General features: G+C 41.0%; 1 protein-coding gene across 1 annotated transcript in view; it reads left to right on the top strand.

Annotated features, from left to right (window-relative positions):
• The window catches only part of AQP (aquaporin), a 99,330-nt gene that overhangs the window by 26,152 nt on the left and 47,959 nt on the right, over positions 1-25,219 (top strand). Inside the window, exon 2 of the mRNA XM_067138616.2 lies at positions 18,518-18,711. Within this exon, the coding sequence (XP_066994717.2) occupies positions 18,518-18,711 (194 nt within the window). The remainder of the gene's footprint in view (positions 1-18,517; positions 18,712-25,219) is intronic.

Here is a 25,219-nt window from a genome sequence, read left to right as displayed (position 1 = left end):
AGTATTATTAATTCTGTGCCGATTTTGAGGGTTGTAATGGGGTTCACTCAAGAGACCATCCGAGGAACCGTTGATATGAAAGGCAACAGCCTGGTCACAAATGCCAACGAATACGGCTGAGGACGTCGTCAAGCTAACCACTTGGCACGTCAAAACATGCAGGCCATCTGGCTGGGCAGCAGCTGTCTTGGCAGGCTCTTAATGGAATATTGTGTTACGGATTTGTTTTTATATTAATAAGGAAACCGCCACATTGTTACGGTTACAAAAGCGATATAACATACCGCTCATCCGCATATACTGTAGTTTATCAAATCTGTACACATGTACTATAAACCTAAAAAATGACATCCACCTGCCTATTTGTCTTCCTGGGGACAGATGAGGGACTATCCCGCCAGATTTTCGTGACAACGTCGCACGACATTAGTCTGACTGCGCTAGCCTTATGAGCTCAAGTTGGCAGGTTCGATCCTGGCTCATTCCGGCGGTATTTGAAGGTGCTCAGATCACATATGTCAACCTGGTGTCGGTTGATTTACTGGCACCTAAAAGAACTCCTGCGGAACAAAATTCCGGCACCTCGGTGTCTCCGAAAACCAATAAAGTAGTTAGTGGGACATTAAACTATTATTATGATTATTAATATTAACTTCCTAAACGACATCACATCTCAAATGGTGGGCGGAATTTCATGATATTTTGCATAAATGTTGTAAGAGAAAATTGTCACATGACTAATGACGTTTTACTTCAAAATACTGAGCTGAAAAGATAGTAGGGTCTAGTGAAATTTGTAAAATCACTTGATAGCATAAAAATGGCATGGTGTCCTTTTCTTGTTCAATCACGCCGAAACGTTACTGGACCAATCGGGCTGAAATTTGGTAGCTGTATATCGGACTTGCTCAATTCATACCTAGGCTTATTTTAATTCTGCAATGTTTAATTGTTTGAAAATGGTGGTCATTGTTATGTAGACATGTATTGAACTTACTCAGGATTTATCCGCTAAAACCTGAAATGATGGTAAACTTTTCCGCTGGAGTGGAAGCCATTCTATTTTCAGTTTCGACTTAACATATATTCTTCAATTTTTTAGTATGTCGAATCTAACGTAAGAAAACACTAGAAAATACCAAAATAGAAAATAACAAAATCCATTAGAAAATGTCTAGAAAAGAAAGCTTTTAAAAACAGAATGATATGTTATATTCCTGAAACAACATAATCAGATTCTATTTAATCCTTTTATTATCTTTCTTTCTTTGTTAATCCGTTTACCCTCCAGGGTTAGTTTTCCCGCGGACTCAGCGAGGGATCCCACCTCTATCGCCTCAAAGGCAGTGTCCTGGAGCGTGGGACTTTGGGTCGGGGATACATCTGGGAAGGAGGACCAGTACCTACCCAGGCAGCCTCACCTTCTATGCTGTCCTCCTCCGTAGCGTAACGGTTAGTGTTATTAGCTGCCGTCCTCGGGGGCCCGGGTTCGATTCCCGGTACTGCCAGAAATTTAAAAATGGCAGGAGGGCTGGTATATGGTTGAAATGGTACATGCAGCTCACCTCCAGTGGGGGTGTGCCTCAAAAGAGCTGCACCACCTCGGGATGAGGACACGAGTTTACTTACCTTCTATGCTGAACAGGGGCCTTGTGGGGGATGGAAAGATGGGAAGGGATAGACGAAGAAGAGGGAAGAAAGCGGCCGTGGCATTAAGTTACGTACTATCCTCGCATTTGCCTGGATGAGAAATGGGAAACCACGGAAAATCACTTCGAGGATGGCTGAGGTGGGATCTCTTTTATTATACTGTACGTATATAATGTCAATATTGCTTATGTTGTGTAAATTAATATTATGAACAAGTGAAAAATCACTTTATGTTAAAATTCTGTTATCAATATCTTAATAAATGCAGAAAAGTGTTTTTGAATTTACCTTATTGCACGATGACTACTGTACATCCTCTCCTTTCAGCTGTTAAGCAACGAAAGTCTAAGTATCTCTGAAGAATAATGGAGTGATGGACAACAGTGCAAAATGAGAACAGGCAACATTTAACAAGTGGAGTCGGTTGCAAAAGTATCAGTCGAGAAATCTGCAATATGGGATAGTCACTTATATGATCAAATACTCCGTCTAGATTCTTCGACATAATTTATATGGTTTCCATAGCATTTAAAATGGTCATTTGTACCCGATGTCATTTTTTAAGATTAGTCTGATTATAAGTTCTAAAATTAATCGTCTTTCATTAAAATGTTTACTGTATGTTATTCTGTGTAATTTACCAAACCTAGAATGTTCTGGGTCAGATTAAATAAATAAATAGGCCCTAAATAAATAAATACATAAATGAAGAAAACTTTAACAGGCATACTTCAACATATTTTAATCCCATATTAGTAAGATTTGTTTCCTCATAAGAAATAAAGGAAAAAAGGAAAACAGGCACCCATCATAGCCGAGTGGCATAGTCACTGGTTTCCGACCAAGACGGCCAAGGTTCATATTTCGGCCAATACATGTGAGATTTTTGTCATTCACGTGCCTGTGGTTTGGATTCCACATAAAACTGGAAGTTCCGTGACTTTAATCATGACATCAACATCACGTAAAACTAACACCCGGCTTCGTAATGCGAATGTAAGACTTGACCAGAAATTGGCGATGGAGAGAACATATCGTCATTTCTATAGAAAATGGCAGCCTGCTCCTTTTATGGTTACATAAATGAAAATAAATTGTAAACAATACGAGTGGGGACCAGTGAGAGACTATCAGCTGGATTTTCGTGGCAACGTCGCGCGACATAAGTCTGACTTCGGGTGGAATGATAGTCAATTCTATAGAATTTTATTTTCAAATTTATTTACTTTACTTATTTATTTTATGGCTATCTACAGTACATTCGCAAATGTTTAGTGAGATATTATACATTATCTTTGCATTTATTTACTCCTGCAAAGCACTTAATGTACTTAATGACCGATATAATAAAAAAACGATTAACTGATATTTACGGCTGTCATGTTATTGATCTAGCTGGTCGCCAAGTGACACGGATGACTAATTATATAGCGTCAACCGCACTTTGCCGTATCATTCCATACGTCAGTCTAATGATTCCATGCGGTTATAATTTGTGAAGTTGACGTCTAAGAAGAGTTATGATGGGACACTTCATCCTTACCGAGTTTCCTGTTTCCAATTATTGCAAACACAGTAATAAATACAATTCTCACTTCCTCTAGCTTCAGATGACCAGAAACTAAGGAGAGTATTAGTTCATCGTCACCCAAACAGTTTTCGTACATTTTCCTTTGCCACATATTTTTATAACACAAAATAATGTTGCTATATTTCCCAAACAGGTAAGGTTGCAAAAACTTCTGGTAATCCCCTAGTTTCCCGTTTTCACGCGAGGCAAATTCTGGGGCTGTACCTTAATTAAGGCCACGGCCGCTTCCTTCCTAATCGCACCACTTTGCAAAAAAAAATTGTAAATTTCGAACTTCCATATTTCGTGTAATTTCTGCCCTAAGAGTGCAAACTGTACCGGAATGGTACCGTTTTGTCGGGCATAATATTGTTTATTCAAAGATACACACATTACAGATTGGGATTTACATTCAGAATTCGATATGAAACAAATTAATTCTCACATTTTGAACCTCCACATAACTTTTTTCGCAGGGGTCGTAAAGCAACCACTGTGGCATCATTATCTCGGGGAGATAGTGTGTTCGAACCCCACTGAAGATGTTTTTCCGTGGTTTCCTATTTTCACACCAGGCAAATGCTGGGGCTGTACCTTAATTAAGGCCACGGCCTCTTCCTTCCCATTCCTACGCCTTTCCTATCCTATCGTCGCCATAAGACATATCTGTGTTGGTGCGATGTAAAGCAAATAGCAAAAAAAAAAAAATTCTCGGGCTCATAGACAATGTTCTAACGGTATCACACCTGACAGATTGGAATCGATACTTAGACGATCGAAGAACCTATTACCTAATTATTTCCTTTAATGTCTTTAAATATTAAAAAATATGCTTAGTGGAAATACGCACAAAATGTCATTTGACGCAGATAACCGATTTTTCAGTGCCTCAGCAGGTAGTTGAGACTTGCGTAGCAGCGTGTAGAAGCGAAGTAGTGTCTGATGGCACAAAACCTTAGTTGCGCACATGCGTAATTATTCCTTTGGTGAAAGTTTTATTGAATCAAAATCTCAAAAAGAAAATTATTATTACCTCACTTAAGTTGGTAAACTCTCAACCTTTACTTCTCTGTCAAAATTCGCTCAGAGACATCAAAAACTTATTATTTTCTTTCAGTTTTGTTGTCTACCCCACACTATACTCCCCAGACCCTCGGCACCTTTTGTTGTCTATAAATTTTTGTCCATACCACCCCCCCCCCTCCCATTTCTAAATCCCAATCGCCGCTACTGTGTGATACCGACAATTTTGTTACGCGAATGCAAACCTGAAAATGCTCTATCCTTAGACATCTTAACCACCTTCGCATATGTTTTGGTTTCGGAGTTATTAACCGATAATATACCTCAACATCTTCACTTAGTTAAAGCCCCTCCCCGCCTCAATATTTAACTGAAACCCACTGAGTGTCATCATTTGTCGCATGTCATACATTTCCGATCAACGGGTACCTCAACCATTCGGATGGTGTCTTTATTTCCGGAGCTATAAGTCTGAATGTGAACGCAAGATTTCGTTACACAACGACTCGAATGTATGTAGCCTGGCTTAGACATTGTTACCGTAAAACAGCTTACTACCTTTAATAAGCAGTACTTAGCGTGCTCACCAAACAAAGACGTGGTGTGCGCTGTAACAAGAAGTATTGTTGATACGGGCGGTGATCCTTAATCCCCTTGTCAATTAAGTCTTGGTCTTCAGCCAGATTGATCTAATCTTGAATAAAAACATACCTAGCACAAATGTTCATAGCCACCATCAAATATTTATGCCATCTAGTCTATAGAAACTGATTTCGAGAAAGAAAGAAATCTATTCCAGAACTTTATGCAAAGAAAACTTTCGAAGAAAGAGGTTATCGACTGAAAGAAGGGAGGGGCTATAAAAGGCGAGAAAAATGCCTTGGGCATTCAGTTTGCAAGGCTCTGTGAATTAACTAAGCCCCTTTACAATCCTTTATTTGCTACTAACTCGAAACCCTTATCTAGTTCCACACTTCTAATCTTAAAAGCATTCAAACTTGAGACTAACCATTGCCATCTTGGTCCCTCTCTTTCTGTTTCTGTTATCCTCGATGAGCGAGTCCATTTTTCTATTTTTACAAGTTGCTTTACGTCCCACAGACACAAAAAATGAAATGGCGTATGGCTTTTAGTGCCGGGAGTGTCCGAGGACATGTTCGGCTCGCCAGGTGCAGGTCTTTTGACTTGACTCCCGTAGGCGACCTGCGCGTCTCTGCCGGGAATTGAACCCGGGACTCCTGTGGCCAAAGGCCAGCACGCTAACCATTTAGCCATGCAGCCGGACGCCACAGACACAGATAGGTCTTAAGGTGACTATGGGATAAGAAAGGTCTAGGAGTTGGAAGGAAGAGGCTGTGGCCTTAATTAAGGTACAGTCCCAGCATTTGCCATCTTTAGGGCTGCCGACAGTGGGGTTCGAACCCGTTAGCTACCGAATGCAAGCTCACAGCTGCGCACCCCTAACCGCATGGTCAACTTGCTCAGTGGACATCGCTTTAGTCGTGGATATAGCATATGCACCCCTGTTTTCAGTTCCAACGTATTCGATTCCAATCCCTGAGCACAATCTACTGTTAGGATTTTATCTTGGAAGAGAACAAGGGTTAATCAGGCGAGGAAAGACAAGGAGATTAAATATGGAGCCTGGTAAACATAAGAGAAAGCAATGCCAATCTTAGCTGCATTTCCACGACACACACACACGCGCGCGCGCGCGCGCGTCTCACATAACATGACCCCTAGAGGCAGAGAGTACTACATGTGCCTCGCACTAACAAAAACAACGACGTGATTATTTATATATGGATTGAGACAGCTGAAGTCTATCTAGATAAAAAAAAAAAGAGAGAAATAGGTCACAAACGTACGTCATATGTCAAGCTACGTCACTTACCCTGAATACGGCACTGTATGAGCTGCTGCGTTCAGAAAGAAATTCCAAGCATTGCTTGTACTCATATTTAATTTTATTTTGAGGTCACTGCTAAGCTTCGTAGCATTGCTCTCAAGCAGCGACATTTGTAAATAGATTATTCACATGGACCTCCAAGAGCGTACCTTAAAACAAATGACAAGATCAAAATCCAATGGATGATGTCTTCACGTTGATTCGCTACTTAGTCGAGGCGGTAAAGGCATGCTCGGTTCACGTGGGTTTGATTCCCTAGGAAGTGGATACTTTTAAGAAGCAAGAGTTCCACCTCTGGAGCGGAACATGGCCCTGAGGTACACTCAGCCTGTTCCAAAAATTAATACCAAATTAAATGAGTCCTAGAAATCTATTTATTTTCTGTCTGAAGAAAATAACGCGGTATATACAATGACATTTAGGCCTAAATCCCTCGATATCTTTTGGAAAATGTTATCGTTGTGGCTTTTGCTTCTTGTGTGTGTAGATATTGTGTCAAAGGCTGTGTTACTGAATACCTATCAGTAATCGTAATTAACTGAGACTGCTCTAGTTGTTACCTTAACTCAGCGTCGAGAGTTCAATGAGTTGTGATGTTTGTAAACCCTTTATTTCGTATGACGCCAGGAAATTGCTCACGATGTTCACCAAATTGTATGCATTAGCTGTTCAAATGCCCTGTATGTTTCGATCGACGTACAATGTTATTTGTTTTTACGTCCCAGTAACTACTTTGACGGTTTTCGGAGACGCCGAGGTGTCGGAATTTAGTCCCGCACGAGTTCTTTTACGTGCCAGTAAATCTACCGACACGAGGCTGACGTATTTGAGCACCTTCAAATATCACCGGACTGAACCAGGATCGAACTTGCCAAGTTGGGGTCAAAAGGCCAGCGCCTCAACCGTCTGAGCAACTCAGCCCAACGCATCGACGTACAGTCAAGCGAACGGAATTTGGCCAATATCGAAACAGTGATTTATGTTGTTAATGAAATGTTATAACGCCTTTGCCACGTCCAGGGCCACCCCTTATCTGGTTCTAGCTATTATTTTGCCTTGGCTGGCAGCCTACCCTTAGACTTGATTGTAGTCTAAGTTCAGAAAAGTATAAGGGAAGAAGACTTTTTTTTACGTCGCACCGCCACAGATAGATCTTATGGCGACTATAGTATGGGATAGAAAAGGGCTAGGAGTGGGAAGGAAGCGGCCGTGGCCTTCATTAAGGAACAGTCCCAGCATTTGCCTGGTGTGATTATATGACATGATCTTTTACACCCGGATGCCCTTCCTGATATCAACGTCAGTTGAGGAGCTAATGAAGATGAAATGAATAGCGGTGAATGAAAGTGGGTGAAGGTGGAAGTAATCGGCTGTCGTCTATAAGAGCTGTTCCTGCATTTACCTGGAAGTGAAAATGGGAAACCACAGAAAACCATTCTCAAACGGTGAGGTTCGAACCCACTCGTCTCCCGAATGCAGAGCTCGACTCCATAGTCGTAGCACTCTAATACGCGCGGTCACTCCGCTCTGTATAAAAACGTGTTTCTTTATTTTCCCTTATTTATATTTTGAAAATTAAATAAATAATTTTCAGGTGTATTTTCTGGTTTCACTAAGAAATGGCGATACCGAACAGTACGCAGCGTATGAATTTGACTCAACGTCAGTTTGTTCGTCTGACATTAACTTACCAACACACACAAGTTGAGTCCGTCGAACACTAGCGTCTGTGTTGTATCGTTACTGATCATATCGACGTTTGTGCCTGAAAAAGAACATTTGCGGCACGCATTGCTTTTCTTATGTAATCAAAAGAAGAAGGCTGTGGAAAGTCACCATTTGCTGGTATTTAATAGAAATATATCGTGAACACGCTCCATCGATTAGAACATGTGAGATATGGTTTCGACAATTTAAATGTGGTGATTTCAATGTGAAAGACAGTGCGCGCTCTGGTAAACCACACAAGTGCGAAGACGAGCAATTGATGATGATGATGATGCTTATTGTTTTAAGGGGCCTAACATCGAAGGTCATCGGCCCCTAACGAGCAATTGGCCGGCGAAACCGTTTATGCACAAAGCTGTCGCCAAAAAATGATTAATTTAAATCACGCATTGATCGAAAGACAACCGGAATGGGCCAATAGACGTGGAAAATTGATTTTGTTACACGACAGTGCACACCAGTGAAAGACGCCTTCAAATCGCTTGTATGGGACATCCTTCCGCACCCGCCGCACAGTGGGTAATTTCTAGCATCCAGCCGGCCAAAAATAATAATTTCAACCCTTGTCTTTGGTGCGCATTTTCTGTGAGTCGTGTTTATAAGACTCTTTGGTACAATAATTAAGTATTGAAAAGTCGCGCTGTCTGATTGTCTATTCTCACCGAAGGTCTAAAGTGGCTCTCCTTCGTTAGGGCATCATATTCTGGCGAGGCGAGCGCGCAGTTATTATTATGTGAGCGCTCAGTAAAGACATCAGAACTAAATATTTCTTTAGCTTGCAATATGATTATATTAGATGAAGGTATGTATTTTTATATAGTATGTAGAATTTTCTGAAAATTACTATATTGTTGTCCGAAATATATGCACTTAAAATTCAGGTACACGGTGTCCAAGCGCTATCTAATTATACAAATTTGAGCTGACTTTCAAAATGGATTGCCTTTGATTTCCGCAATGAAAGTCTTTTAGATGAGTTATCTATACTTCAAAGAATAGAAAACTGTCACTTTTTGCTGCGACCAGGCGCGACCATGAGAGTAATTAATTTTTTTCAGAAGCCATGTACTCGGGTAAGCCGGAGGTCGGTTTTCGAGCTGTTGAGGAACAGCAGGGAATATAAGCGGAACGATGATATTGCGAATGTTGTAATTGAACGTTTAGGCTTTGAGGTTTGTTCCGAGGATATATCCAAGTCAATAGGGAAATCTGTCAGTATTTTGTGTGCTAAAATTCGATCACGCTGGACAAAATATGGTAGGAAAAGGGACAAATTGCTGAAGTACAATAAAAGTTGGTTCGAGCAGAGAATCAGCCTTGCAGAAGGCCGTGCATCCCAACAATGTCAGTACGAGCCTGCCATTAGCCTACTATAGCTCATTCCATATTAAGAAAACAGTATTGCTCTTATGACAACAGGGTTGCCATATCGAACATTTTTGAAATTCAGTATGTAAGTTCAAGACAAAAGGCTGAAGAAAGTAAGGTAAACATTACTTTTATGAACTGAAGGGGACGTGGGGTTTATAGGGGCCACTTTCGGTTCGTACAGAATCAGAGGTAAACTCGGCACATAAGAAACCTCAGCACTGAAATACAAGACAAAGTGCGAGAGAAAATAGACAAATAATTTTTATGGACTTGAGGGACGGGTGATGTATTTAATTGCATTTAATAAATTTATCCAGGCAATAAAAGCTAGAAAACAGACGCAGTAAATAAATACTGCAGATGACTACAAAAGATCACAGTATTAATGTTAAAGAAATAAATCACACACGTAGGCTTATCGCATAAATCTCATTCAACACAATACATTTACGCACTGATTTAAAGCCTAAAATATACACGCAATAAATAAATAAATACTGTAGATGACTTCACTACAGAAGTTCAGGGAGGAAACGCGTCTATTGGTTGATATCCGAAGCAAAGTGTTGGCAATACCAATGATGGAAACCGCTAGAAGATTCTTCAGAGAGGCTTCCACTTCTGCTGATATTACTGGAGTAGATATAAATTTAATAAACCATCTACGTGCCATCGTAGAAACTCTTTCGTGTGGGTATGCCATTGATAAAGTAACATTGGCATGTACGCAAAGGAAACTATACAATTATACTTACAAAAATACAAATCGTACTACATGCCTGTAACTTAGCACGAACTCTTGGGTCATGGCACTGTAATATATCTATTGGACACCTCTCCGAAGAAGCCCAGGAGACCAGGAATAAAGATAATAGGAAACCTTCCAGAAAGACACAAATACTGACCTTTTCCATAGCCTGCTTATATCATCGGACCCTTATATTACAAGCTTAGGGAAATCAAGGAGGAGGTAGTTGATTCCGCTTTCACGAGAAGTGCTCAAGTTACTGTCTGACGCTCCTGTGTCTGGTTCTGCCGAAGGAGATAATGAAAGTGACGATAGCGATTCTGATGTAACTTTATCTAATGAATAAATTGTTTGGCAAGTACATGTATTACTGTATCTGTTTTTAAACATTCTAAACAGCATGTCCCACTATTAACATCTATTTAATTTCTTAAAGCTATAACGAAAAATTATTAAAATTACAAAGATTACTAATTCTATTCCTGGCGTAGTAATTTGTTCTTTGTACTTGATTGACCACACACTTAATTATCTCCAATAATAGCAGTTACATACTAAGTTTTATGTAAATCGGTCCATTAGTTTCCGAGATACGATTTTTGGCCGGCTAGATTCCTGAAATTACGCACTGTGCGCCGTACTGCTCCAACTTGGCGCCATCTATCACCTCTTCGCATCAATGAGGCACGCGGTCGCAGAGCAGCACCAGCAATTTTGGGGAAGTTAGAAAACGGCTCGTCGTATGGTTCGCCGCAAAAGACAAACAGTTTTTCTGGCATGGTAATCATAACTTACCTGAAAGACGGGCGAAGTGTGTAGAAGCCGATGGTCAATATTTTGAATAAACAAAACAATGAATTTTTCATTAAAATAACGTGTTTTCTTTACCACAAAAACCGGAAAAAAATGTATGCATACACCTGGTAAATGGATAAAAGGTACTTTGACTTTCTAGCAAAAGATTTTCTTAGACAATCATTTACTTACAACATATGAACAAGCCTTGTAATTCAAATAAATAAGACAATAAATTCTATCATTAACATTATGTTCAATCAATGACCACTGATCTGCATTTAGGGCAGTCACCCAGGTGGCAGATTCCCTACCTGTTGTTTCCCTAGCCTTTTCTTAAATTATTGTAAAGAATTTGAAAATTTGTTGAACATCTCCCTGGATAAATTATTCCAATCCCAAACTCCTCTTCCTTTAAACGAATATTTGCTCCAATTTGCCCTCTTGAATTCCAACTTTATCTTCATATTGTGATCTTTCCTACTTTTAAAATCACCAGCGACCACGGGGCCCTCAGCTGAGTCCTGGCATTGCTTCCACTTACTTGTGCCAGGCTCCTCACTTTCATCTATCCTATCTGACCTCCCTTGGTCAACTCTTGTTCTTTTCCGACCCCGACGCTATTAGGTTTGCGAGGGCTAGGGAGTCTTTCATTTTCACGCCCTTCGTGGCCCTTGCCTTCCTTTGGCCGATATCTTCACTCTTCGAAGTGTCGGATCCCTTCCAATTTTCCTTCTGATTAGTGTTATATAGAGGATGGTTGCCTAGTTGTACTTCCTCTTAAAACAATAATCACCACCACCACCACCACCACCTTTTAAAATCACCACTCAAATGTATTCGTCTACTGATGTAATTCCACGCCATCACTCCACTGACAGTTCGGAATATACCGTTTAGTCGAACAGCTCGTCTCTTTTCTCCCATTTTTTTTTTTTGTTGCTAGTTGCTTTACGTCGCACCGACACAGATAGGTCTTATGGCGACGATGGGACAGGAGAGGGCTAGGAGTGGGAAGGAAGCGTCCGTGGCCTTAATTAAGGTGTGAAAATGGGAAACCACGGAAAACCATCTTCAGGGCTGCCGACAGTGGGGTTCGGACCCAGTATCTCCCGAATACTGGATACTGGCCGCACTTATGCGACTGCAGCTATCGAGCTCGGAGCCCAAGCTTTGAAACGATGTTATTTCACTCCTTAAATCTTCACTGACCTCCTCCCCTCCACACACACACACACACACACACACACACACACACACACACACACACACACACACTCACACACTGCCGTCTACATTTCGAAAATTCCCCAAACAAATCTACTGCGAGAAGATCTGACGGAGTGAGGTGATGTCACAGTGCTGCTTACTGTCCTCTTCGACCTTACGCTTTCGATTCTCGACCAGCAAAAATTAGGCTACAACAGTTGTAGAAGCTAGAACAGTCCTTAGGACTTTAAAGTATATCATAGTGGTAAAGTAGAAGACGAATCCACCAAGCAAATGGCTGTGCGGTATGCGTCACGAGGCTATCAGCTTGCATTAGGGAGATAGTGGGGTCGAACCCCACTGTCGGCAGCCCTGAAGATGGTTTGGCGTGGTTTCCCATTTTCTGATCATATCTACAGCTCTTTTCACAACAGAATCATAATCGCAATTCCCCGTCCCATCCACACACAACCCGTCTGCCAACTTGTTTGGTACGCACACCCTTGTAAATTAAGGTCAAAGTCGCTTCTTTCCCTCTCCTAGCTCTTTTCTATCCCATCGTCGGTGTGACGTAAAGCAGATTGTAAAAGAAACTGAAAAAGAAGAATTCCAAGCTCCTTAAGAACTGAGTAAAGTGGGGGTTTGGAGAGGGAAAAAGCAGACTAAGACCGGAAATAATATGTGGCGTAGAGCAGTGGTTTTCAAAGTGTGGTACGCGTACCACTAGGGGTACACGAGGTCGCCTCAAGTGGTACGCAAATTCATCGTAGCTCCTTCCTGTTTTTGGTGAGCAGTCCAGAAAAGAGTTGAAGCAGCAAATCGTATTTTGATTTAGTGTTTCTGTCTTTAACACTGTACAAAGTTCCCTTCTGAACCATTCATTTAAAAATATGTCACTTTGTACCTCCTTTAGTTATGTCCAGCTCCATGGATAAATGGTTAGCGTGCTGGCCTTGGGTCACAGGAGTCCCGGGATCGATTCCTGGCAGGGTCGAAAATTTTAATCATAATTCCCCTGGCACGGGGACTGGTGCATGTCTCGTCTTCATCACCATTTCATCCTCATCACGACGCGCAGGTCGCCTATGGGAGTCAAATCAAAAGAGCTGCCCGTGGCGAACCGAATTCCTCAGACACATCCCGGCAGTAAAAGCCATACGCCATTTCATTTCTCTTAGTTATTCACAAACTTGTAAATATTAGAATGTGGAGACTCACATAACCCATCGCCATACAGCAATGAACCCTCTTGTTCTTCAGGGATTACTCTTATTACAGTAAGTGTGATATGTAGCCGAACACTGTCCGTTATTTTGATGCCGAGAAAGGCATTGTGGACGATATTCCTCGATATATCCATACAGCAGGAGAAGAAGATCCCAATTGGGCTATCGTTAAACACTGAAAATGGCAGGAGCAATTCTTAGACTTCTTCTGTAAAGTTTACGAGGTTGCCTTTGCCCAGCGACGACATTATATACAATACATTAGTGTTATTATTGGGGAACAGGATGGTGTAGCGGGTTAGCTGCTTGCCTGTCATGCCCGGCGACCGTGGTTTGATTCCCGGTGTTGTTGGGGTGGGATTTTCAGTGTCAGGAAGGGCATGTGACCTTGCATCCTCGGCCATAACTCTTATGCTTCAGTACATGCGGGGACCCTGCACAAGCGAGCTAAGCTGCAGAAGATGATGATGGTAGTTAATATTATTTGGGATTCAGCAAAAATAATTTATTTCTGGTAAAATCGCAAAATACCCGAACTTCGGGGGTACGAAGGTAAAACAATTATTGGATTTTCGGGGTACGCCAACCAAAAGGTTTCAATACCACTGGCATATAGACGACTCACAAGCAGTGCTAAATTCAGCTCGAGCAAGTAATGGCGATTGGGAGTTAGAAGTGGGGCGGGGGGGTGCACAAAAATATATAGACAACAAAATGTACCCGGGTTTAAGGGTTAACGCAGTGAGAGGAGGGGAGGGTTGAGGGAGGACAAAAAAATTGGAAAGAAAAAAAAAAGCTATGAAATGGTAAGTATTTTTAATGCTGCCTGAGCGAATTTCTACAGCGACGTAAAGGTTGAGTCTACCAAAATTAGTGCGGCAATAATATAATAATACCACTGTAGTATACAATAAAACTTTCACCAAAGGGACAATAATTACACATGTATTACAATGAAATAGAAATTCGGCGTGATTACACAATTAAAATGTCATTTAATATTTGACTACATACTAACAAAGATGGAACTACACAGACATATTTACTGAATGTGACAGACTGACGAATGCTACCCTTCCTCACAGGACATACTACACGCTGCTGCGCTGTACGAATCGGTTAGCCGCAACGAACGGCATTTTGTGCTTACTTTTCTTAATAATTAAATAAATTAAAGGAAGGAATTCGCTGAAATAACAATAGGGATTCTACAAATTGCTTTTTCTATAATTCCTAGTTTCATGCGAATTTTAGTACCGTAACTCTCAGGTTCTTTAGTCTGTCGAAACTTAAAAGAAGTCAGGTGAATAAAATATATTTTTTTCTTCACAAAGTGGGGGGGGGGGGGGGCGCCCCCTAATCGTCGCTACTGGCTCGAGCCAAACACTTCCCACAAGCCATGAGCCTCTGGAGGGTTGACGACTTCACTATTTGTAATCTTGTCAACCCCGGATATTCGTAACATATAAACCAACTTCACGGTTGCCGATAAGGAGCTTCGAACCTCCTATCAGCTGAACGCAAAATTACGTTTACAGCAGCTCACTCCGTTCTTCAGCATTTACCTCTAACACTATTGTCCCTCTTCAGTAATATTTCTTATATAATACTAGCTGATGTACCCGTGCTTCGCTACGGAATTCTAAATTGTATACAGAATTCTAGGTTAGGTAGTGTAAACGTTGTGAGCAAGATTGTATTAAGCTGCATAGTTCTTAACGTTGCCGTAGAAGCACGACGGGCAAGTCACCAATTTTCTCATATGAAGACTGGGTTGGGGAATTTTCATTGTAATGGTAGGCCAGCTTGCCTACCGTCAGTCACAATCAGGTTGGGGAGTTTCCATTATAATGGCAGACACTCACTCTCCGCCTGCCTTTATAGATTCTCAGAAAGACTCTCTTACTTGTTTTCTCAACTGAAATGAACATGGGTCATTACAATGACGTCAGTAGGAATGGCGCGATTAAAATCAATGACTTCATATGAAATACTCGATCAAATGAAAAACCACACATTTTCTCACTTTTAACGAACAGCACTATGCTGCCGAACTAACAGTCCAATGCTACAGAGCTGGAATAACCAAGACGCAGACATCCGTGATCCGTGAACAATCTTCCTTTTTTTCGGTGGAGGGGAGGGGGGGTAGGTCAAATAGTGGATAGTCCCAGGGCAAAAACTATGCCCGTTTACTTATCTGTTTCCTGGGAGTACCCGATGAGTCGGAAAATCTCAATTAACTACACTGGCGGAGGAAAGAACTATCTGACGTGGAGGCAATTTTTCCTCCAAGCCAGAGAAGAAACCACATCTTCGGTGCTAATTTGGAATAAAATTAATGTAGCCTAGATTTAATGAAAGTGAAGAGGAAGAAGCTTTTCCTAAGAAACGGCCCTTTTCAGGGTTGAATTTTGAGTCATAAGTGAATTGTGGTACTATAATTTGGAATAGGGCTAAATTGTAATTCCAGACCAGTTCATACTACTACTCCTACTACTACTAACTGAGCTTCTGACTTAAGTGCGCACACTGCTCATTTAAAACAGCGCGTCAGAGTAGGTATCGAATAGCTGGCATACTATGATGAACCAGTGTGTTACGTACCAGCAGTATCAGAAAATGTATGAACCAGAGGATTGGCATGCTAAAGAAGAAAGTTATCTAACTCCTCAGCTATTTCCCGCCAATATACAGTTAGGCTGTTATACTCGGTACGCAGCAGTAATCCCATCTATCGGAGTTGAATGTCAGCGTAAGAGACAAAGAACATTACAACAAACAACGGTCAGTGTAATGTTATTGTTGATCTATGTTTCGATATTGTAGGCCTTCACATTATTAATTGTCTTCCGATTCTGAAGTACCACTCTTATCATAGTCGGTATGGTAAAACTGAACAAAACATAAATGATCGGAAATTATATTCTCTATAACTTTTGTTATGTAGTACTTTTCCATAGGACCAAGAGCATAGGTATTTAAAAATTAAATTTTAGGTGCCTTCCCCTAAACTACCATTTCACCCAGGGTGAATAAAATTGTTTATAGCTTAAACTGTAGTGTCTTATTCCCGGCTCTATATACCGATTTTCTTTAAATTCTGTTTACCCATTTTGTCGGGGCTCGGCGTTGATATGGACTTAGCAACAAAAATCCAAATTCATGAATATCTGTGTTAACATAGCCGGTACGGTAAAAATGCATAAGACGTAAATGATCAGAAATTTAATTCTATATAACTTTAGTTATGTAGTATGTATCGATATGACCAGTAATAATATAAACATTTGAGATTTGAATTTTAGGCCTTCCCCTAAACTACCATTTCACTCAGCGTGAATAAAATAATTTATAGCCTAGATTGTAGCGGCTCACCCCCCGACTCTACATACCGATTTTTATTAAATTCTCTTCAGCCGTTTTCTAGTGATGCGAGTACATACATACATACATACATACATACAGACAGACAGACAGACAGACAGACAGACAGAAATTACGGAAAAGTAAAAACTGCATTTCCTTGTTACTGTGGACGTGATCGATACAGAAATACCATTCTTTTCAAATTCTGAGCAATGTACAGACAAAACTCTTATTTTATATATATAGATATTGCAATGTTTCGGAAAGAGAAGTTGTGTGTCAGCAAGGCTTCAAATATTTCCTGCATCGTCCTGTACAGTAGACGGCAACGTCTGGACGAGACTCAGGGCGAAGACATGCCCGATATAAATAGATTGCACTATTTTTGATGATACAGGCGGCCGTTCCATTTCAGCTAAGCTTTATTCCTAGCTACCGCAAAACAATGACCAATGCACATCATTTAAAGGCCGATATTGTTTGGCTCTGAAATAGTAGGAATATCAGATTGTCTGGAAAGTACTGTCCATTTCCTTAGACAGAGGAAATTAATTTTATACATTTAACAGTTATTAATTCGAATACATACATACATTATCATTATAGACTATTATGCCTTTCAGCGTTCAGTCTGCAAGCCTCTGTGACTTTACTAAACGTCGCCACAATCCTCGATTTGCAACTAGTGTTATGGCCTCATTTAGTTCTATACCTCTTATCTTTAAATCGTTAGAAACCGAGTCTAACCATCGTCGTCTTGGTCTACCTCTACTTCTCTTACCCTCCATAGCAGAGTCCATTATTCTCCTAGGTAACCTATCCTCCTCCATTCGCCTCACATGACCCCACCACCGAAGCCGGTTTATGCGTACAGCTTCATCCATAGAGTTAATTCGAATAGTATGTGAAATTGTCTACTCGAGTAGACCTCTCATTTTTCGAGGTACTATCCTCTAATGGTTCACAGGACCCAAGTACCATCTCTAAAACTGAAACATGGCGGCCATAATTATCTGGTAAGAGCGCAGTTAGAGTATGGCTCCAGTGTACGGGACCCTCACCAGGACTACTTGATACGAAACTGGAAAAAAATCAAAGGAAAGCAGCACGGCTTGTTCTGGGAGATTTCTGACAAAGGAGTAGTGTTACGAGAATGTCGCAAACTTTGGACTGGGAAGACTTGGGAGTAAGGAGACGACATGCTCGACTATGTGGTATGTTTCTTTTTTTTTTTTTGCTAGTTGTTTTACGTCGCACCGACACAGATAGGTCTTACGGCGACGATGGGACAGGAAAGGGCTAGGAGTGGGAAGGAAGCGGCCGTGGCCTTAATTAAGGTACAGCCCCAGCATTTGCCTGGTGTGAAAATGGGAAACCACGGAAAACCATCTTCAGGGCTGCCGATAGTGGGATTCGAACCTACTATCTCCCGGATGCAAGCTCACAGCCGCGTGCCTCTACGCGCACGGCCAACTCGCCCGGTGTGGTATGTTTCGAGCTGCCAGTGGAGAATTGGCGTGGAGTGACATAAGTAGAAGAATAAGCTTGAGTAGAGCTTTTAAAGTAGGAAAGATCATAATATGAAGATAAAGTTGGAATTCAAGAGGACAGATCGGGGCAAAAATTCATTTATAGGACAAGGAGTAAGGAATTGGAATAAATTATCAAGGAAAATGTTTGATACATTTCCAAGTTCGATAAAAATATTTAAGAAAAAGCTGGTAAACAATTCATAAGGAATCTGCCACTTGAGCGACAGACCTAAATGCAGATTATTTATTTATTTATTTATTTATTTATTTATTTATTTATTTATTTATTTATTTATTTATTTATTTATTTATAGTAATGCCAAATATTATTTCTTCTTTCTGCTGTACTTAAGATATTTTACTGACATAATCTCTCCCTTTTTCCAGAGAGTCAGGCGTCGCCATGGCGATCCCGGCGCTGGCAGTGTCGGTGCTCTACCTGGCGCTGACACTGCTCCTTGCGAAGGTGGCGCGACTAGTGGTGAGCCGGATAACCGAAGAAGGCTCCCTCGTCCAGCAACTACTGCTAGAGGTCATCGCGTCGGCGGAACTGTGCGGGTGTTGCTTCGAACTCGTCATCAGTGAGTCCCCAGTTCGTCCCCAAGCTTTCCTTTTCTAGGTTATAACAAGGAATTATGTTCTAGGAGTATGACTTCAGATACATCCAAATTAGAAAGTAACTGATGCTTCGGAGTAGATTTTCAGTCCAAAATCCCGATGTGTCGGCATGTGCAGAGGGGCGCTCTGTATTACTCTTGATAAAGGTTAATGCAGCAGATTCATGTTAGAAGCCAACGAGTATCAATCTGTCATCAATGATATGCATTTAGAGCTGTCCCCCAGGTAGCAAATTCCCTTTCAATTGTTTACCTGGCTTTTCTTCAACTTCAAAGAACTTTAAAATGTATCGGACATTTCCGTTGATAATTTATTCCAATCCCTTACTCCACGTCCTATAAATGAGAGTTGAAAGTTCTTAAGTTTTCCCTACTTCTCAAGGTTATTTCATTTAGTAAAGACGTCGTCTTGAATTCCAACATTCAATCAATCAATCAATCAATCAATCAATCAATCAATCAATCAATCAATCAATCAATCAATCAATCAATCAATCAATCACTACTGATCTGCATTTAGGGCAGTCGCCAAGGTGCCACATTCCCTATCTGTTGCTTTCCTAGCCGTTTCTTAAACGATTTCAAAGAAACTGGAAATTTATTGAACATCTCCCTTGGTAAGTTATTCCAATCCCCAACTCCTCTTCCCATAAATGAATATTTGCCCCAGTTTGTCCACTTGAATTCCAATTTTATCGTCTTATTGTGATCTTTCCTACTTTTAAAGACACCACTCAAACTTATTCGTCTACAAATGTCATTCCACGCCATCTCTCCGCTGACAGCTCGGAACATACCACTTAGTCGAGCAGCTCATATTCTTTCTCCCAAGTCCTCCCAGCCCAAACTTTGCAACATTTTTGTAACGCTATCCTTTTGTCGGAAATCACCCAGAACAAATCTAGCGACTTTTCTTTGGATTTTTTCCAGTTCATGAATCCTGGTGAGGGTCCCATACACTGGAAGCATACTCTAGTTGGGGTCTTACTAGAGACTCATATGCCCTCTCCCTTACATCCTTACTACAACCAATAAACACCCTCAACCATGTGCAGAGATCTTCTTCTTTATCTGTTTTACCCTCCAGAGTCGGTTTTTCCCTCGGAATCAGCAAGCGATCCCACCTCTACCGCCTCAAGGACAGTGTCCTGGAGCTTCAGACTCTGGTCGGGATACAACTCGGAAGGATGAACAATACCTCGCCCAGGCGGCCTCACCAGCTATGCTGAACAGGGGCCTTGCGGGGAATGAGAAGATTGGAAGGGATAGACAAGGAAGAGGGAAGGAAGAGGCCGTGGCCTTAAGTTAGGTACCATCCCGGCATTTGCCTGGAGGACAAGTGGGAAACCACGGAAAACCAGTTCCAGGATGGCTGAGGTGGGAATCGAACCCACCTCTACTCAGTTGACCTTCCGAGGCTGAGTGGACCCCGTTCCAGGCCTCGTACAACTTTTCAAACTTCGTGGCAGAGCCTGGAATCGAACCCGGGCCTCCGGGGGTGTCAGCTAATCACACTAACCACTACACCACAGAGGCGGACATCTGCAGAGATCTATGCCCTTTATTTACAATCCCATTTATGTGATTACGCTAATTAAGATCTTTCCTTATATTAACACCTAGATACTTACAATGATCCCCACCGAGCTCGATAGCTGCAGTCGTTTAAGTGCGGCCAGTATCCAGTAATCGGGAGATAGTGGGTTCGAGCCCCACTGTCGGCAGCCCTGAAGATGGTTTTCCGTGGTTTCCCATTTTCACACCAGGCAAATGCCGGGGCTGTACCTTAAGTAAGGCCACGGCTGCTTCCTTCCACTTCCTAGGCCTTTCCTCTCCCATCGTCGCCATAAGACATATCTGTGTCGGTGCGACGTAAAAAAACAAATAGCAAACAAATAACAATGATCCCCAAAAGGAACTTCCACACCATCAATGCAGTAATTAAAACAGAGAGGTCTTTTCCTATTTGTGAAACTCACAACCTGACTTTTATGCCCGTTTATCATCATACCATTGCCTGCTGTCCATCTCACAACATTATCAAGGTCATTTTGCAGTTGCTCACAATTTTGTAATTTATTTATTACTCTATACAGAATAACATCATCAGCAAAAAACCTTCTCTCTGTTTCCACTTCTTTACTCATATCATCTATACTAATATTATAAAGAGGAAAAATGTGTTTGTTTGTAACAGATAAACTCAAAAACTACTGAACCGATTTTAAAAATGACTTCACCTATAGAAAGCTACATTTCCAGTGAGTAACATGGGCTGTATTTTATTTTCAAAACAGTTACAGGGGGGGAGGCGACGAGGGGAGATATACAAATATAAAAATAGGCTAATATATGCGAAATAGAATTTGTCGCACACGGACGAGACAAAGCTCATTTTAAGCCCCTTGATGCAAAAAACAAAACTCGGTAAGCCCTACGGGCCCAAAAACCATGTTTAAGGCCCTAAAACCAACCGTTATGGAGATATTGGAACCACACTACCCCTGCTCTAAGAATCGGATAAAGAAACGAACGGCCGTAACCATGGCAACGTCAGCTCCAGGATTCTATAGCAGCGAGATTATACATGTACGTTTGGGCATAGCTGCCAACCAAAATTGACTTACTATCTGGAAAAAATAAACTGTTGTGTAAGACACTCATAGGACTCCTATGGGCGGGGATGGAATGGGGGTGAAGCATGAAAATTTTATATATTTATGTAAATGTCATTGTTTGTTTGTTTGTTTGTTTGTTTGTTTGTTTGTTTGTTTGTTTGTTTGTTTGTTTGTTTGTTTGTTTGTTTGTTTGTTTGTTTGTTTGTTTGTTTGTTTGTTTGTTTGTTTGTATTACATCTCCTCCCAAACCACTGGAGGAATTTTAACCAAATTTGGTACACTTATGACTTAGTATCAGGAGACAAACGCGTGGGGATAAGACACCCCTAGCACCCTTACGGGCAGGGGGCGAGGGGTAAGGTATAAGAATAATCTAGAATAGTATCGAAACCATAGTTTGCTTTTTTTTGCTAGGGGCTTTACGTCGCACCGACACAGATAGGTCTTATGGCGACGATGGGATAGGAAAGGCCTAGGAGTTGGAAGGAAGCGGCCGTGGCCTTAATTAAGGTACAGCCCCAGCATTTGCCTGGTGTGAAAATGGGAAACCACGGAAAACCATTTTCAGGGCCACCGATAGTGGGATTCGAACCTACTATCTCCCGGATGCAAGCTCACAGCCGCGCGTACCATAGTTTTCGTGGTCGCTGAAATGAATAGTGGCACTCCGAATTTTTTAAACTTCATGTTCAACCCCCTTTGGGGTGGATGTGAGGGGGTATGAGATATAAAAATAATCTAAAAAAAGTGTCGAATCTACAGTTTTGGGGTCACTGAGATGAATGGTGACAAACCAGATTTTCTATCCCTTAGGGGTGTGGGACGAGAGGAGGACAGTCTCATTGACAGTTGAAATCCTGTACATCGTATCTATAGTGCGACGGCTAAATACATATAGTTATCACTTATTAATTTTTGACAGGATTCCCAGTCGATTCCAGCTTCCATAAGGACAAAGTTTTTATCGAAAACGAAATAGTCTAAAACTTGAACACAAACACATCTAAATAATTCTAAAACTACATAATAGATCGTAACATATCAATCTGCAAGTCAAAAAGGAATTTTATAAAAGTTCACTTCACACATAACATAACGCAAATCTTAAAGATAAATATTCAGAAACTATCTGGGCAACGCCGAGTACTACAGCTAGTTTATATATATAAGAAAACATAAAGGTCCAATAATACTGATTTGAAGAATTCCCCTCTTAATTATTACAGGGTCATATAAAGCCTCACCTACCCTAATTCTCTGAGATCTATTTTCTAGAAATATAGCAACCCATTCAGTGACTCTTTTGTCTAGAATTGCACCCATTTTTGCCAGTAACCTCCTGTGATCCACCCTATAAAATGCTTTAGACAGGTCAATCGCGTCAATCCTGAATCCAAGATATCTGCTAATCTTGCTGGAATCCTACAAGGTGAGCTTCAGTGGAATAACCTTTCCTAAACCCGAACTGCCTTCTATCGAACCAGTTATTAATTTCACAAACATGTCTAATGTAATCAGAAAGAATGCCTTCCCAAAGCTTACATGTCAAACTTACTGGCCTGTAATTTTCAGCTTTATGTCTACCACCCTTTCCTTTATACACAGGGGCTACTATAGCAACTCTCCATTCATTTGGTATTGCTCCTTCATGCAAACAATAATCAAATAAGTACTTCAGATAATGCACTATATCCCAATCCATTGTATTTAGTATATCCCCAGCAATCTTATCAATTCCAGCCGATTTTCTACTTTAAATCTTTTGTGTCTTATTGTGAATGTCATTGTTATCATATGTAAATTTGAATACGTCTTTAGCATTAGTCACCTCCTCTATCCGGACATTATCCTTGTAGCCAACAATCTTTACATACTACTAACTGAATACTTCTGCCTTTTGAAGATCCTCACATACACACTCCCCTTGTTCATTACCGATTCCTGGAATGTCCTTCTTGGAACCTGTTTCTGCCTTAAAGTACCTGTACATACCCTTCCATTTTTCACTAAAATGTGTATGACTGCCAATTATGCTTGCCATCATGTTATCCTCAGCTTACTTCTTCCTTCAATTTCTCCTTACTTCCACAGCCATTTCTAACTCTATTTCTTTCCAATCTGCACCTCCTTCTTAGCCTCTTTATTTCTCTATAATAATAAGGTGGGTCTTTACCATTCCTTACCACCTTTGATGGTACAAACCTATTTTCACATTCCTCAACAATTGCTACAAACCCAGCCCACGTTCTGCACCGATCATAGTTACTTTTTTAAACTCCCACATGCCTCCTTTATCAGTCATATGGTACTGTAATAGTCCCACTTTTAAGGCCTTCCTTTCTATCATATTTATTTTTAACTACGACAAAAACAGCTTCATGATCACTAATACCATCTATTACTTCGGTTTTATCAGCCCCACGTCCAGGATATTTTTTCTCTAGTTGGTTCCATCACTTTCTGAATCAGCTGTCCTTCCCACATTAACTTATTTGCCATTTGTTGGTTATGCTTCCTGTCGTTCGCATTTCCTTCCCATTTGACATTAGGTAAATTCAGATCGCCTGCTACAATCACTTTCCTTTCCATGTAATTTCCCACTTAGCTGATTATCTTATCAAATAATTCTGAATCAGCGTCAGCGCTACCCTTTCCTGGTCTGTACACTCCAAAGACATCTAGTTGTCTATTATCTTTAGAAATGAGCCTTACACGTAGAATTTCATGTTTGTCATCTTTAACTTTTTGGCCAACTATTTCCCCATATACTTACGGCATATCCACCTATTCATAGTTATTATAACGCCCTTGCTCCACTGAGTAACAAACAACATGCAACCGGAACGCTTACCAATGCTCTGTGAGCTAAGTCATAACGTCAACAAATATCCCTCCCCCGATCCTGTAGAGTAATACCCACGGTATCCGCTGCCTGTCGAAAAAAGGCGACTTTTATTTCTCTTTTCTGTAACAATTTTTATCATTGTGCATTATTGATGGCCAAATGTCCTATGGACGAAGGTCAAAATAAAGAAAGAAAAAAAAAGGCGACTAAAAGGAGCCCGAGGGGATCTTAACTTGGAAGTGTAGGAAGAATTGGCCAAAGAAAGACAAAGCGCACCAAGAGCGTAAAATTGAAAGACTCTCAAGGCTTCCACACGTAATACCGCCGGGATCAGAAAAGATCAAGAGTTGACCAAGAGAGAAGGATAGGATAGATGGAAGTGAGGAGCCTGTTACAAGTAAGTGGAAGCAATGCCAGAAATCGGCCAACCCACACTTCCAAGTTAAGATCCCCTCGGGCTTTTAGTCGCGGATATCGTGGGTATTACTCTACAGGATCGGGGGAGGGATATTTGTTGACGTTATGACTTCGCTCACAGAGCATTGGTAAACGTTCCGGTTACATGTTGTTTGTTACTGAATGGAGCAAGGGCGTTATAATAACTATGAATTGGTGGATATGCCGTAAGTATATGGGGAAGTGGAAGAAATACCGTTTTTTTTCTATATGCGCGATATAGTCTACACATTACCTGATAAAAAGGATGACTTTGCGGGAAGAATTAAGGCAGCCAATGGAAGTGCCAAATCCTTCATGCTGTCGAAGGTGCACGAAGCGTTATGAGGCCTATAGTGCTTTGTGCGGATCTCAGAGATTGGTATTTTTAATATTCTTTTATAGATAAAATTCTACTTCACAAAAATAATGGAACTGCACTATTTATTTACGTTTATCTTCACTCCATTATTCAAGATTTTCTCCTTTACAGTAAATCGTCCCCCCGTGCAGGTGAAGCAGATAGCTGACGACACAACGGGAGTTTGGAAAGAAAACAGTGCTTTGAATTTGG

The sequence above is a fragment of the Anabrus simplex genome, chromosome 1, assembly GCF_040414725.1.
Source record: "Anabrus simplex isolate iqAnaSimp1 chromosome 1, ASM4041472v1, whole genome shotgun sequence".
Lineage (NCBI taxonomy): Eukaryota > Metazoa > Arthropoda > Insecta > Orthoptera > Tettigoniidae > Anabrus > Anabrus simplex.
The sequence above is the reverse complement of the archived record's forward strand: the minus strand, read 5'-3'. Positions and strand labels throughout refer to the sequence as shown.